The sequence below is a fragment of the Kogia breviceps genome, chromosome 4 (assembly GCF_026419965.1).
Source record: "Kogia breviceps isolate mKogBre1 chromosome 4, mKogBre1 haplotype 1, whole genome shotgun sequence".
In the NCBI taxonomy this organism is placed as follows: Eukaryota; Metazoa; Chordata; class Mammalia; order Artiodactyla; family Physeteridae; genus Kogia; species Kogia breviceps.
Window position 1 is genome coordinate 145,158,095 of NC_081313.1, and position 17,138 is coordinate 145,175,232.

Here is a 17,138-nt window from a genome sequence, read left to right on the forward strand (position 1 = left end):
AAAGTATTGGTATGAGGATGTATATGGAAAGCACTTGGTAAACGATTTAAAAAATGCTTTCACAGTATCGTTACTTCCTCACCCGTTCTGTTTCCTACCGTCCTGGGATCTGGTCTAAGGAACGGAAAGTTATAGGAAGATTAGTTTAAAAAAAGGAAAAAAAAAAAAAGATAACCCTTTCATAATAAAGGGAATTACGGTGGAAGCAGTTCTGCCTCCACTTGCATGTTATCGTCCAGTTTACTGACAGCTCTCATTGGACCTTCACAGCTGCCCTGTGGGGTGGGTGTGTTAGTCCGGGTCATTTTACAGATGAGGAAACTGAGGCTCCAGAGTAGGGCTTATGACCAGCCACGTCATCCAGCAGTTGTCTGAGGGAGTCAGAATGTGAGCCCAGATTTTCTGATTCCAAATATGAAGTTCCCGGAAGAGTTGTGGTGCCAGTTATTATTTAGAGATTGTTAGGACTCACACACCTGGCAGCGTTATGAGGGACACGATTCTCTCTCTAAATTTGACATTAATTCAGTAATCCATCCGTGAAACATTTCTTAAAGTCTTTAAAAAATATGCCAGACACAACTCAGTTCCCTATGGCAAGTAGGTGTGGGCAAATGACAACCTAGGGGCCAAGTCCTCCAGTCTGTAAACTAAGAATGGAATGGTTTTTACTTTTTTAAGTGGTTGGAAAACAAAAGATGTTTTGTGACATGAAAATTATGTGAAACTCAAATTTGTTTCCAAATATAGTTTTATTGTAACACAGCCATGCCCATTCCTTTATGTTTCCTCTATGGCTGCTTTCATACTACAACAGCAGAGCTGAGTGGTTGCCATAGTTGAGCCTAAAATATTTACTATCTGGCTCTGCACAGAAAAAGTGTGCTGACAGCTGCTGTAGGGCAATCACTGTCCAGCCATTCATTCCACAGACATTTACCAAATGCATCAATCAAGTTTTGTTTTTTTAGTTGTTGCAGTCTAGGCATCTTTAGAATGATTTTAGAGTGGATCAGGTTGAGACAGTGAGATAGACAAACCAACAAAAGTTAGAGAGCAGTGGCCTCTAGTGGCCTTAAATCTAAACATTATTTAGATGATTTCGTTATGGTTACAGTGAAAAAACAGGTTTAGATCGAGTCTTGGCTGAGAGTTGGGGGTCTATATTACTTTGAAATATCTAGGATGTCCTGTAATTTGTTTCCCACCTTTTAGTGAACAGAGTTTTAACCTGGAGAGTGGAACACACTCTTAATTAGAAGAGAGGTGAGCTGAGTTAAAAACAAGGTAGTAAAGAGATGACTGAGTGCAGCACCAAACATTCTTCCTAATGTAAATAGATGAATTTAAAGTCTTGGAAAACAGAGAACTTTGATGAAAGAAACTATCATTCATACTGTTTGTTAGGAATTACTTGTTGGCTCCTTGCATTTCTATGAATATTAATGATGAAGGCAGAGGCAGCCTGGTGGGAATTAGGCACTGAATTCTTATCCCGCCTGGCCTCAACCAGCCCCTAACTGTGGTGGGTTAGCCATTTTCCCTCTGGGTTTCAATTAATCCCCTGTAAATGAAGGGGTTGGACCCTTACACCTCATACAGACCACAATTACATATTCTATTTGGGAAGAGTTTCTAAAATATTTCCACAGAACTTCAGTTTGTGCAATTTGTTGAGTTCACTCTGCTAGCAAGTGACAAAGCCAGCCCTCAGACACAGGCGTTGCTCTGAAGCTTTTTTTTGCTTTAACCTCTGACACTATGATACTGCATATTGTCACTGCCATATATCAGGTGAATCTCTCTCCTTGAGAAAGGAGAAAGGCCATCTCCTAAAGACCAGATATTTGGGGAAATTCTGCTGTTCCCAGTGTTCTGTCATAGAGTTCTGTGAGTTAAACATCTTGCAGCCACAGAACTTTAAAAAAAGAGATCAGAGATTAGACTACACTGAAATCTTACTTGGACACAACTACACATTCCTTTTCTGTGTAGTATTTGCTACTCTTCTTTAAAATGAGGGATTCAGTTCCAAGGCAAGAAAAAAGTTTTTAATAAATTTTTATTTTTATATTCAAGATAAAGCATATACACAATATGGAAATAAATAACTAGAAATGCTTTGGAAACTTTTCCATTTCCCCCTCAAACTCAGTTTTTTTTTTAAACCCATGAGTGTTCTTTTTACTTCATTTTAAGAAATATGGCAACTACAATACCAAGAGGAAAAAGAACCACAATTTGTACAGAAACAAACATACAGCCACCTCTGACAATAGGGTTTAGTTGGAGTTTTAATAGTAACACAAAAAAAGCACAAGAGACAAAAAGACGCTTCAACAGGTTTACTCAAACAGCTCTGCTCGAGAAGAAAAAGGCACAGATTTAAGGGCGTGACGATGATGTGATGATTAAGAATATAGTAAACAGGGGCTCAGCCAGAAAGTGACACTTTATGAACTAAGTCTGGAAAAATGAACAAAATGAACTATTTCCAATTCTCTGCCTTCATTAAAATGAATTTTTAAATTAAATTGTATAAACATATGATATAAAGTTGGTGCTTAGGAAATACCTTTGTGTATTTCCTCTATGTACAAATCTTTGTATACAACTTCAATGTTCCTTATACATTTCCTATATACCAAAATGCGCCAGAGCCTCCCAACTGCATGCCCCAAGCCTCTGTGAAGCTCCCTGGCAGCTGGATGGCCCCAGCAGCTCACTGCCAGAATAGCTGGAAAGAGGAGGGACCAGTTAAATGTAGTCATCTTCAACAGGCTCTCCATTGACGTCACAATAGTGGATAAAAATTGCCACTACTCGCTGAAACACGCCCTTCTTCATCTGACGCATCTCTGAAATTTCCTCTCCTATTGTTTCCATACAGATGTCTGCAGACAGCTGCCCTTTCCTTCGAGGAGCATAGATGGTGCCTTGGAAATTAGAAAGAAAAGGGGAAACAAGATTATCAGAATCATTTGGAAAGCCACTCTGATTTAGCTGGTCCATGAGATATGCCTGTATACTCTCATGCTGTGTAACTGATGTATGTATAGCTCATGCAATGGGTCCCCATCAGTTTGGTTATATACTATGTTTGATGCCAAAAAGAGCACACATGATTAAAGGCCCAAGGTGAAAAATGTACCAGAGAGGTAAGTCATATATATATACATGAAGTTTATGAAATCAGTTTCCTCCTAAAATATATTTTTTAAACTTCCTACAAATGGATATTCAAGGGTGCTAACACTTAGAAGAACTATATTCCAGAGTTCCTTCAAGTTCCCCCATCAAGTATCCACACCTAAATCATAAGTTCCCACATGCTACCCAACAAGAAGCAGCTCATAAGTAGTAGAATAATTAGTATAACAGGAACAGTTTTGAAACAGTATAGTTTGACCAAATTCTTCAATAAGGAGTAACAAGATTATAAACATTTAGGTAATAAAAAAGTCTAGGTAGGACAATCTGTCTGAAGGAATCCTTTCCACCAACCTTCATATATCCCTAGTAAGTCAACTGGTTATCTGCTGTATATATTTAGAGCTGTTTTTTTTTAGCAAGGGGTGAACCAAACAATAACAAAAAGCAAAAACATTTATATGGGAAGTGATAAAAAGCTGTGCCGCTCGTAACTCAGACAAAATACTAAGTATCTAACACCGTAGGATAACCTCAAACTAGAGAATAAAAATCAAGTCAGGACATAATTACTTTCTTCATCATCCTCAAAATCGTATCTGGCAAAGCTGTTGGGTTCTGCTGCCCGTAGTGATCTCAACCAAGGGAAGTCAGAAATCATGGAATACGGTGCTCCATCCACAACACCTAAAAGACAGATCAACAGTGCTACTGGGGTGGAAGTAATGATAGGGCTGAACGCTTTAAGTATTTTGAAAGCAGCACCAGAGATATAAATTCCAATTCTAGCTCTGCTACTATTTAGTCATGTGATTTTGGTCATCCTTTGTTTCCATTAAGCCTCAGTTTCCCTTTCTATATATGTGTACATATATATATACCCACAAAATAAAGAGGCTGACACGGGTTCCCTCAAGTCACTGCAACCTGCAAACTGTACAGCAAGTTTCAATTTTCTTTCACTTTTTGTGTTTCAATACTGCTGATTATTTTAGGGATGGTAAAGACTCATACAGGGAGAGCACTATTTATCTGGTCCCTGCTACCTGCAGATATTCAGTATTCCCATTATTTTGACAAACTGTTAGGCTCCCACTCCAATCTTCCCTAAGACATGTCTCTCCATCTAATTAGTTAACAGCTATTTAGCTTTCCAACCATTTACAAATAAATGCTCACCTTCTAAAGTATAGATCTCTCTACCCCATGGGTACTTGGGATACTTCTTTAAGTCATCTTCACTTCGTGTGGCTTCAGGGAAGAATTCATACTTAATGAGCTCTCTGGAGGCAACAAGAAAAATTAAATAAAAATTATAAAACTGAAAATAATGTTGGGATGTAGGTTAGAAAGGAACTATCAAAATGTGTCATGCCTAGATTCTAATGAAGGTCTCAAACAATATATTAAAATAACAAATGCATAAAAAGTCAAATTTTCTGATGATGTAAAACATCACAGTTTTAAGGTCTTTAATATGATCACTTTTCCATGCTGTAAGGCTAAAGGAATGAAACTAAATGTCCATGTGCAGTCTGTTCTTGTGATTTTTCTCTAAGTTTGAAAATAAAAAGTTACAAATATATACGTACGCATTTTAAAGTCCTCATTTCCCTTGTTTTTTTTTTCACATTACATTTCATGTTTCAGTGCCTGAAAAGCCCAGATGAAATCATTTAAAATAAAAAATAATTAGGATTTGTTGTTTCTGGGCATCCTTGCTCTGGGAACTGACTTAGAAGGTCGTCAGGGGCTGCAGATAACTTACTGGTTAATGTTTGCTATCGTGTCCATCCAGCTGCGAATGCGCACCTTGTTCCGGACATTGGGAGGGTTACTAAATTCATGGATAATACAGATGTGATAGGGGTAGGGACCACTAAATAGCTTCTGCTCCAACGTTAGTGTGTCCACCTGTGGAAAACATGGGAGAGAGGATTTTGGACCAAGGAAGAGAATGCCTTAGAAATCTATCTCCTAGGGCTTGAACAATCTTTCCTTGGGACCTCAGTTTTTAAATCTTTGGCTGATTTGAAAATCAAAGAAGTCACATTCCACCCTGAACACAGCTTGCCATGCTAGCGATGAGGCTTAGCAAATTCAACTCTTTAGCAAGCTCAGCAATTTACATCTCACTGTTATATAAATGTGAATTAAACCAGAGAATCTGGATTCAGGTAACTGATCCCAGCAATCCACTTGTGAATATGTCCTTTATAGGTTTAAATTTTGACTGCACTATAGAACTGTGAATGTGTAGTACCATATAACCCATTCTAACTGGACTACTGTCCATTCCTAAAGACAGAACACACTTCCTTGCCCCCTTGTAACCTTTGTTCACATTGCTTTCTTATGGAATGCCCTCATCCCTATTTTACCTACGAAATCCCACTTTGTCATCCTAATGACATATATGTCTTCCCCCTTCGTGGAAAGACAAACTTCTCAAGAAGGATGATGTCCTGTGTATTTTTCAGCCCCAGCAAATTATAAACACTCAACAAGCAATCTGTGTGTTGAAATGATTCTTTTGAGGCCAGGTTCAAACATTGACTGCAAAGGTTCATGTTTCCTTTAAACCTTCTTTTGACATCAAGCACAGAGTCTTACATACAATGTTACTCTTTTTTCCCCTAGTTTTATTGAGAAATAATTGACACACATCACTGTATACCTTTAAGTATACAGCATGATGTTGTTGGGTTTTTTTAACATCTTTATTGCTTTACAACGGTGTGTTAGTTTCTGCTTTGTAACAAAGTGAATCAGCTACACATATACATATATCCCTATATCTCCTCCTTCTTGCATCTCCCTCCCACCTTCCCTATCCCACCCTTCTAGGTGGTCACAAAGCACCAAGCTGATCTCCCTGTGCTATGTGGCTGCTTCCCACTAGCTATCTGTTTTACATTTGGCAGTGTATGTATTATGTCCATGCCACTCACTCACTTTGTCCCAGCTTACCTTTCCCCCTCCCGGTGTCCTCAAGTCCATTCTCTGTGTCTGCGTCTTTATTCCTGTCCTGCCCCTACATTTTTCAGAACCTTTTTTTTTTTTTTGATTCCATATATATGTGTTAGCATACAGTATTTGTTTTACTCTTTCTGACTTACTTAACTCTGTATGACAGACTCTAGGTCCATCCACCTCACTACAAATAACTCAATTTTGTTTCTTTTTATGGCTGAGTAATGTTCCATTGTATATACGTGCCATATCTTCAGCATGATGGTTTGATTTACATATATTGTGAAATGTTTGCCACAATAGGTTCAGCTAACAGCCATCATCTCACAGATACTATAAAAAGTTTACTATTATAATAATGATGATAATAGTAACAGCAACTATCATATGATTGCTTAGTACATGCCAGCAACTGTTCTAGCACTTACCATGTATTAATTTAACCATCACAGTAACAGCAGGTTTTTATTCTTCTAATTTTAGAGATGAAGAAACTAAGACATAGAAGTTAAGTAATCTGCTACAGGTCAGTGAACCAGAACTGGAACCAGGAAGTCTGAAACCAGAGTCTGTGCTCTTTACCACAGGCAACTTTTAATAAGTATAAAACTTGCTGTATAACAACTCCCCTCATCATATAACTTGCTAAAAGCCCAGAAAAATCTATCAGAGAAGCACTGATGAGAAGAAGATTGGCAAGGTAGTCTAGGCTGGTTAAGAAAACTCTGTAGAATCTAAAGAATCATTACTGTGGGTTCAGCAAATGAATAAAAGCCAATTTCAAAAAGGTTGAACATTAAAATAAAAATATCACTGCAATATGTGATCACCAGAAAGAAGCAGAGCTCGTTACCTGCTGCATGGGGCGTAGGTATATGATACGATTTCTCTCAGGAGGCATTCTTAGTATCTGGTCTAGTACCTGATCCATATTCAGTTTCTTGCATTGTGCATAGTCAAACCGGTTTACAATTGGTGCATTTTCTACTTTTAAATGTTTCAGTACCCTGCACCTGGTAGCTACAAAATGAAAACAATGGTAAGCTCTACAAATAATTTATACAAAATAATAGAGCAACATATAACCTATTTGGAATCCTCTTTGGAGGACTGGCATACCTTTTATTAGCATAAAATATTGCAGATGTAAACATCTTTAACATAGGTCAAGTACTAGTGCAAAGGACAACTGACAGTCATCAAATGACTTGAAAATATGATTCTGTCCTGTTCAAAAGAAGGCAGTCACCCTCATGCTAGAAGGGAGATACCTTTTCCTATCTAAGATGTTACTGGCAAAAAATTCAAGTTCCAGAGAATGAGTTGCCTAAATATAGGAATTGTTTAGGAAATACATATTGAAGAGAATGAATGACAGCAACTACTGAATTATACAATTTTAAGGGTAGTGGTTCCTGGGATAATTCACATACGTTATCTTACATTCACCCATAGGAAATGAGCAGTGTTGATTTTAATTCTTACCTCAGGTATAAAACCAGAACCTTTAAATAATAATAAAAAAAAGACCCAGAAATATTTGGATACTTTGGTCTAAAGTTGTACAGTCCAATGTGGTAGCCACTAGCCACTGTAGCGATTTAAATGTAAATTAACTGTAATAAAATTAACAATTTAGTTCCTCACACACTAGTCACAGTTCAAATGTTCAACAGTCACAAGTAGCCAGTGGTTTCCATATCAAACAGTACAGATATGGAACATTTCCATCACTGCAAAAAGAAAGTGCTGGTCTGAAATATAATTAAATATTCTTCCCGTTTAACATACAAAATATTGAGGTTATAGAGAAAAGTATTGTGATATAACAGACACATTTAACTACAACAGTATACCAACTTCAGAAAAATATCCCCTTCCTTTTTTTTAATCTCACATTTCAATTTGATCCAGTTTTTACCATATATTTCAACCTGGTCCAACTCAAGAGACAGAATCAGATCAAAGATATTAAGGCCAACATGCCGGATCTTTTTAACATTTCATAAAGACATGTTCTGTAACATCCTTGATCCAAATGTCATCATCTTACTGAGCAATCTAGCCCTGTACTTTTGATGTTTGAACACTAACCAAGTCTTATGCCTTTCAGACTAATTTTCTCCTGTTACATGGCAGGAGGAAGAGGAAGCAGTGTTGGGGACGGGAAAAGAGGGAAGAGAGGACTAGATGGCGATAAGGGTTCAGTGGTTCCCTGCTGTAAAACCAGACTTGGCTAAGGTCAGTTCTAATCTCATTTAGTCATCTCATCCACTGTTAACAGACAACCCATCCATCAGTGGGTGTCTAGGTACTGATCTTCTCTAAGATCTTCTGTCCCACAATAAGCTGAGCTAAAAAGTTTGGTTTAAGGAGAAAAGATTGGACCTGAGGCCATGTGATCCACCACTAAGGTTAGAGAAGATATAGAGAGAATCATCAAAGTCAAGTGCAGAGGTGAAAACCAGTGAGATTCTTAGAGAGCTCAGAATAGAGACAGGAATGAGAAGTCAACCAGCAGAGTCCGAAGGTAGAGTCTCAGACCTCAGAGAGTAGAGTGCTGACACACTGAAAGCTCTTATGCTAGTCTGGGGTCTGCTGCTGCTATGATCTCCGAGCTTTTGAAGGACTCCCGTTCCGTTTTAGGGGGACACTTCAACATGAGATAAAGTACCACCTTGTAAGGGTGAACACGGGGTTTGGGGTCCCCATGTCTGGAGTCTTCTAGAATTCAAGAGAGAGGCAGTGCTTATATTTCAGTTTTATCTCTCTTTTTTTGGATTTTCCTAGTTTATGACAAAATGTCTGGTAAGGATTACCTTGTTTTGTTTACTACCAGTTTTGGAGAAGTGCAAAAAATAGAAAGCCCCTAAATATTATCTTGCCATACTAATACAAATGAACATTTACTAGGCTTTTACTAGAGGTCAGACCCTCTACTGTGTTTATGTGTAGGTACATACATCCACATATACACACGTGTGTGCATGTATTAATCACTCCATTTAACCTTCACAAATGCTTTATAAGGTAAGTAAAATTATGTATACTTCACACACTGAAAAAAATGAATGCAGAATATATATAAACTGCACAAGGCAAGGAACAAGTCAATTCTTCATAATTTTATATGGATAGGTATCAAAAATATAAATTTGGGATTGGCAATGAGGGAGAAATGGGACTGAAAAGAAAAGTGGGGCTTGGACTAAGGATAATGTGCCATGAATTGAGGTTATGATTGATGATATCAATCAAACCCAGTGCAGTTAAGCACTTACAGCTCAGTCACTATTCCCCCCGCCTCCCAAAACATACATAAAACATGCACAACATCACACAGCTAGAAAATAGCAAAGACAGGATTCAAGGTGAGGTCTGCTTGACTCCAAAGCCCATATATGCTGTTAAATTAACCTCTGTCAGATCAGGTTGTAATTATCATTTGGAGGAAACTGGAGGAGAGGCTATATATTAAAAGATGAACCAAGTCTCTGCACATGGTCCTTTGTAAATATGATGGAATAATTAGTTGAGAACTACAGAATGAGGACAGAATTAGAAAAATCTAATAATGATTTTGAAAAAGTAATATAGTAATGTTACTGTAGTATTTATGAGACTTTAATTCTTTAAACTCGATCATGATGCTCTTGTATGACATGGGCCTAAATACATACCATGGATAAACATCATCTTGGGACAGTCTTTCAGCATTAGATCTGTGATTCCACAGTTGGTCATAGTGACTCCAACAAGATTTTTGGATTTTAATACAAGGACCTACAAGAAGAAAAATTTAAAAGATGTATCTTCCTGTACTTTCTTTCTTTCTTTTTTTTTAAAGCTTAAGTGTTTTCACTGGCACAAGTGAGAAGCAACTACTACCAGTCTCTTCTCTTTAGGGCAAAGAAACTATGTAAAGATGGGAACTTTAGTTCCTTTACATTATTCAGGAACTTGGCAGGACCAAAAGGTAAGCAAGGATTTTCTCCTTCACCTGCACATGGTCATCCTCAATCACAGGATCACTCGTACTGGTGGACTTATCTGCTGTCCGCTTCCGCTTCATGGCATGACGTGGCTTTGTTTTGGCAACTTCTAAAAAAAGGCGAGAGGAAAATCCAAATTTTAGCGTGGCTGTCTTTCCTTCAAAGAGAGCACATTCAACTGCACATGTATAAACTCCACCAAGGAAACTCTCAATTCTACTACTTGGTTCCCAAAGGAATACAGTTAGACTGCCATTTCCAATTGCCTCTTCCAAAACAAGATCACCTTCCGCTGTCTCAAACATATCAACATCAAACATAACACTGCGCTCTTCACACCTGGCCCATTCCAACAGTCTAATCAACATTCTCGTCTCTAGGCACTCAACCCATCCTAAAGACTACTGGTAGATTAAACTCACCACTTTCCTGCTAAACAACTTTAAAGCATTGACTACTACTGCTTAATGAATACATTTCAATGCCTGACATTTGGAGCTATGCTTCAGAGCCCCAAATGTCCTCAGTTTTATTCCATACCATATCCTAGTCATCTCCCATTGCCAATGCCTCTGAAGCCATTAATTGACTTTGCTTTTTCTGCCCAGAGTACCTTTCTTGACTTCACTTTTTGAAATACTACCCATCCCTGAAAGGTCCAGCTTAAATGCCACCTAATAAGTCACTTGTATCCCCAAACATCATATATGGTTCTGTAACTCCCTGTATGTCTGCTTTATTTCTCCATTTAAACTAAAAGCTCCTTGAAGACAACATCATCATCATTTCATCTTCGTATCAATGTCAGCCACTAGCAATGAGCTAAAATGAACATTTATTGAATGAACTGGCACTCAACATTCACTGAATGAATGAATGCATCATAGATATGTCAATGTAATAACAATAAGAGCAAATATTTACTGAGTGCTTACTGTGTATCAGGCACTTTTCTCAGGGTTTTACTTGTATTAACTAATTTAATCCTTTTAACAGCCCTCTGAGATAGATTATTCTCTTTATTTTACAAATAAGTAAACTGAGACATGGGAAGGGAGAACAGTTTGCCAATGTATTTAGCAGTATGCTAGAAAACCTGCAATCATTTATCTGCCAAACCCTGCCTAGTATGGCCCTAATTCATTTACTAGTACTGTTCTAAAACGTTATAGTTTAATTATAAAAACAAATATTATGTTGATATTATTTAAATACAGGTTCTAAATTCATCTCAAAAATTTAACAAGCACATATATATTCCAAGACAAGACACTAAAAGTCACTGTCTTCATTTTGAGAGTCACTCTGTAGCAGAGCATATATTGAATGAAAAAAGGTTGACCTTTACAAATTAAATCCCACCATACTGCACACTGCTACTATTACTAGATTACAGGGTTACCACCTGGTTAACTCTCACTTCAAACATGAAAGATTACAAAGAAAGATAGGGAAACGAGGTACAAATATTGCAAATTCCCAAAGGCTTGGAGTTAGACAGGGACTCTAGAGATCTAGTTCAAGTGTTTGTTTTTTTCTTTTTTCAATACACCAGAACCCTTTCCTCCACCATTCGAAATCTTTGTGAAATCTTATTATGCAAAATAACTGAAAGCAGCTAATTTGGTTGAAGCCTAAAAGGGAGCCCAAGAGTTTTATCCATCAAACTTCCTCCAAGGACCCTGAACCCAAGCAAAACACTGGGTTTCTGGAAGAGAAAACTACTGATCTAGGTGACCCACTGAAGGCCACCTTCCACAGTATTCCTGAAGGAGCTTCATGAATAATCTATCTTCACTGACAAGGAATCTTCTAAGAGCAGCCACCATTTCATACAACAGCCAAAATTCATACTCCTGTTACAACCAATAATAGGTCCTGGTTCCCTCTCCCATTACCACAAAATGAAGACAAACAAAAACAGGTCTGTTTCCATTCCTTCATCACAGTGTTCAAATAAGAATTTTCTATTAGCATTCTCCTTCTATGCTCCAATTTTCAACCTCTCACCTTCACGGACTGCTTCCTTCCCCTACTCCTTAACTGATCAGAATATGGGGTTCAAAGTTAAATTTCCTGCTCTCCTGAGTACCCAAACTGGCAGTTTGTTTTCTAAGAAAAGTTTATAAGACTAAGTCACACTTTATATGTAGATAATCTTGAAAAACAAATGCTTCCCAATGTAAAAAGAAAACAGAGTTCATTGTGTTTGTTATTTTCTTATGTCTCCCTCTGTTTATTAAGGACAGTAAATCTTTGTTTAGGGACAATCCTTAATGACTTCATACATCCACCAGCATCAACATACCTCATATGATGGCTCCTATCACTTATTAAGTTCACAATTATTCACTGAGCCCCATACCATGTAAGACATTGTGCTAGAAGCTGGGAATATAATGGTGAACAAACAGACACTGTCCCTGACCTCATGGAGCTCAAAGTCTACTGGAACAATAGACATTAAAACACGGAATTACAACACACGGTGTAGGTGACATTAGCAAAGATGCTACAGAAACAGAGAAAAGCAGACCAATCCAGTCATGGGGTGTCAAGGGAAGAGGTCAGTACTCAGGAGAACCATATCATATTCATCTTAAGTGCTATTCTTTGACAATCCAATTAGTTATTTTTGTGATATTTATTTTATAAAGTATTATACAATGAGAGTAAAAAGAACAACTTACAGGCATTTATTCCCAAAACAGGAAATCACAAGACAAATAACTACTTCTAACACGGTTTTTAACACTACGTAAGGCCGTAAATCAAAAACCAAATTAAAAACTCAAATATTTTCTTTGAAGGGGTAAAAAAAAAAATCCATAACAATCAAGTTTGTTCCTTTACTAGTTTGGATTTACCTCCTTAAAACTTTTAAAGCAGAACGGCCAACAGATATCAAAAACATGCTAGATTAAAAATAACAAGTTGAAAGCCACCCAAATAACTTGTTCTTCTTTCCAAAAGAGACCTGGATAATTTAAAAATCAGCAGTTTGACATTTCTCCAGAAAAGTTGTTATTGAAAGTAAATGGACATTTGTATTGTGTTTAAAAATATTAGCAAGTAATTTACCTACCATACACACATTAGCTACATACATTAGAAGTCTTCTCAAATTGGAAAAATAAATCATTAAGACAACAGATATAATTAACCTCAAAAAGTAAAAAGCACTACATAAATGAATTTTTTAAAAAAATTCTAGGAAATTATTTAACCTAAGAAAAGGTTCTGGTCATAAAACAAGTCAGAAGAAAATGACAAAGGGAATAGCAGAACATAAGGCAAAGAAGTTAACCCCCCTCCCCCCAATATGGTTAATGTGAAGGACCCACGTTTAAAACAAAAACAAAACAAAACCCACCAAAACAGTAACAACTATAAAACTTTACCAAGACATGTAAGACAAAATAGTCCCTAAATAGGAAGACTCAATGCTGTAAAAATGACACTTATCTTTTCAGTCAATCAATGTAAAGGAATTGCAAACAAAACCCAAGATTTGTTTCTGGAACTTGACAAAATTATTATAAAATAAAACTATAAAAATAAATGATAAATGCATGTCTAGCCAAGGAAATTTTGCAAAAGAGTAATGAAAGAGGACAGAACACTGGAACAGGACGGCATGCCCAGAGATAAACCACAGTATGGTCAAAGTACATGATAAAAGAGCATTTCAAAATGACATAAGGATGGATGTCAATAAACAGTATTGAGACAACTTGGTGACAATTTGTAATAAAAAATAAAATTAGTTCCCACAGATTAAGATAAAGAACTAAACTAAGACAAATAAATGAATAAAAGAATGAGAAGATGTGAACAATTATCTGAGCCAGGTGTAGGGAAGGCTTTTCACAGCATAAAAATAATGAAATCACAAAAGTAAACATGTAGATCTGACTTAACAAATATGAAAAACCACGCAACAAAGGGTGTCATAATGAGGTGTTTCTGTTTAATGGACACAGACTTTAAGTGTGGGAAGATGAAAAAGTTGAGATAGATAGTGGTGATGGTCCCACAACAATGTCAATGTACCTAATACCAATGAACTATATACTTCAAAACAGTTAAAATGGTAAATGCTATGTTACGTATGAAGAAAGAGATAAACCATTTAAAATTCAAACTGGGAGAAGTATTTTCATCATGGCAGAACTGATGTTTGCAGAGCATAATAAAATCTGCAAATAAAACTCATATACTTTAATATGAGCTTAGGCTACTATCATAATTAGCACATAATTAATTAGTATCTCCTATTTATCTTATGAAAGCTTGTTTTTGTTAGTTTAGCTCCACATAATTCAATCAGCTCTATTTATTGCAATAGTAGATAAAAAGGAACTCTATGTACTAGGTGCTGATTTTAAGATTTTTAAATTGAGTAAGGCTTAGAGAAAATAAAATGTATTATTATTCATTGACAGGTATTCATGACTTAATAAAGGCAGGAGAGATTATTTAAAAATAAGATCAGATATATAAACAGGATTATAATTAAGGAATGTGCTTACCCCTGCCGAACCCCATGCCTTGGCATACACCTAAATGTTATTAACGAAATTATATACATATATGTGTCTTGAGGATATCTTCACCAAAATGATTCTCAGCTAAACTACTTACTTACCTGCTTTTCTCCTGGCAAGCCTAACTGGCAGCAAAACTAGCCTTTGGGAAAAATTACTCCACGCTACAGAGGCAGGTGGAAGGTGGGGGCACCCACACGCCGGGCTCCCCCAGGCCCAGCGACTTCCAGTCCTTACCTTTCAGCTAAGGTTTTAAAACTGCATTAGGAGTTAAGCCTCTGCAGTGTGGGACAGGAGCAGAGTTACAGACTGTGAGTGAGACGTGGGACTGGCACTGTGTTTAAGGTCAGTACACACACACAGTCGCACTCTTCTCAGAAGCTTAACTCTCTGTGCCTCTCCTGGCTGGTATTTTACAAGCTGTTTTACATGCCACCCCCGCTCCCGACCCCCACCCCATCACTGAAAGTGAGCTCAAAATCTGTATGAGCGCGGAACCCCAACGTAGAAATCAATTTGCCCAACTGGCTTTATGTAAGAAACTTATGGAAGGAGCAAATGCCCTTCTCAAGTCCTAACCTGCAGTAGCTAATCCTGGCAGCGTTGTCATACCTGACTCAGATACCAGCGGTACATGGGAGAGTCTGCTCCTGGCCCTTGTTAGGGGCCTCCGAGGGTAGTCTTCATTAGACTGCACGTCACAGCTCTCAGGCTGGGAGCTCCCCCTCCTGTCCTCACCTGTAGCCCCAGAGCCACTCCCATTAGTCCTCTCATCATGTGCTGGGCCTGAAGACCCCCCTGGTGGCAGAGTCCTAAAGGAAAAGGCGGATCTCGTACCATCCGGGCCATTCACAACACAGGCTCGGCTGGTTGAAGGACGTTCCTCATCAGAACACCTGCTAGTTCTCCTTTGGGATTCCTGGGGCCTGTGACAGCAGCATCTGGGGCAGACAGAACTCTCTGCATCTCCCTCCTCCATGGCCTCAGAGTCCTCTGACCCACCGGGGGAGCAGACACACTGCCTGGACACATCCACTTCTGTAGCGCTAGGCTCGGAAGAGCCGCTGCTGTTCACCGTCCTTACAAAGTCGGGGCTTTGAGAAGCAGTGCTGTGCGAGCTGGAGTTCCCCACTGTGCTGGCGGTGGTGCTGCTGCAGCTGGGATAAACATCCTTGTTTTTTTTCTTTTCAGGAATATCCCTAGCTGCTTTCATATCGGCTTTGATCTGCTCACTGGTGACCTGACAGCCTTTCTCACAGCTGCTTTCCTCGAGGGGAAACTGCTTCGACTGGCCCATCTGATGGGAGTTGTACCTCTTTCGAAGTGGAGTCTTGCCTTTTCCACTTACTGCTTACAGAAAAAGAAGAATGGCCCGAGGAAAAGAAAAGATTTCAGTACAAATTCTGGACAAAAGGCAAGAGTAAATCTGGAACAGGAAACAATGTACACTAATTTTCCTAAAGTATAAATGGTGACCACATCACTCAGCTGCTCAAAAGTTCTCTATGGCTCCCTAGTGCCTACCTGGTTAATACTCATTAGCTCAGCTTTCAAGGTTTACTGTGACCTAACTGAAAACTAACTTTCCACTCTTGTCTTCTCTATAAACATTCTACACCCCAGTCCAAACTTTTCTTTGAATATACCCCTGCCTTATTACCTTGGAGCCTTTACTCTCATCAATCCTTCTGCTTTGGACCTCTGTCCAATCTCTTCTGCACCCCACCCCAAAGCAAGTGCAGTGTATGCCCTGTAATATTGTTATCTATGTTTCTGACCTGACTCTTCAGCCAGACTACAGAGAGACAGACAGAGAGACAGTGAGAGAGAGGGACACAGAGAGAGAAAGAGAGAGAGAGATATCAAGACTTATTCATCTCACCCCTCATAGCACCTAACACAGTACCTGGGGCACAGTAAGCCTCAGTGAATATACAAAGGAATATTTAAATAATGTTTTGTCTGGCTGACAGAAGATCTGGTTTCTACATTCAGAAACTAAACTTTCTAGGAAACATCAGTTTAGTCAGCTGGTCACATTACTTTTTCTAAATTTCAGTGTCCATTAAAGCTCTTTCAATCACAGTGTAAAGATATCTGAATTTCTTAAAAGGAATAAAATGAGAATTGAGTAATCAGTCAGTGGTTAGTAATTATTCCAAGTCTAAAGAACTGAGCTTACCATACACTGAAGTGTGTATATATTTCAGGTTCAGTGTTACATGTATACAAATGTATATTAAACATTCAGATACATTAATGAGTAGGGTACCCAAGGAAAAATAAGTAGACAATTTTAAAAAACCTCATCCTTTGCAGAAAGTGGTAAGCATACGGTTCTGGGAAACAGAAGGGAAGACAAGGAAAGAAGTATAAACCTAAAAGTTAAGATAATTACAGTTTCTTGGTGAGGCAAATGGCAGAAGGTTGTTGACTGGATTTAAAGGGAGACAAGGGATTGTAAGAACATACTTTA

The 17,138-nt window shown here is 38.1% G+C and overlaps 1 protein-coding gene across 17 annotated transcripts in view; it reads right to left on the reverse strand.

Moving 5' to 3' along the window:
* Window positions 1-2,043: 2,043 nt before the first annotated feature.
* The window catches only part of FBXO38 (F-box protein 38), a 53,242-nt gene continuing 38,147 nt past the window's right edge, over window positions 2,044-17,138 (reverse strand). For 4 of the 17 annotated variants that reach the window (XM_067032132.1, XM_059061947.2, XM_067032134.1 and 1 more), the window contains 8 exons: window positions 15,242-16,012; window positions 10,124-10,224; window positions 9,804-9,906; window positions 6,977-7,143; window positions 4,919-5,064; window positions 4,330-4,433; window positions 3,724-3,837; window positions 2,044-2,936 (listed from right to left, as the gene is read on the reverse strand). In XM_067032132.1, the coding sequence (XP_066888233.1) occupies window positions 2,758-2,936; window positions 3,724-3,837; window positions 4,330-4,433; window positions 4,919-5,064; window positions 6,977-7,143; window positions 9,804-9,906; window positions 10,124-10,224; window positions 15,242-16,012 (1,685 nt within the window). In that variant the 3' untranslated portion in view covers window positions 2,044-2,757. The remainder of the gene's footprint in view (window positions 2,937-3,723; window positions 3,838-4,329; window positions 4,434-4,918; window positions 5,065-6,976; window positions 7,144-9,803; window positions 9,907-10,123; window positions 10,225-15,241; window positions 16,013-17,138) is intronic. The other 13 variants (XM_067032139.1, XM_067032138.1, XM_067032140.1 and 10 more) reach the window with 6 other exon arrangements.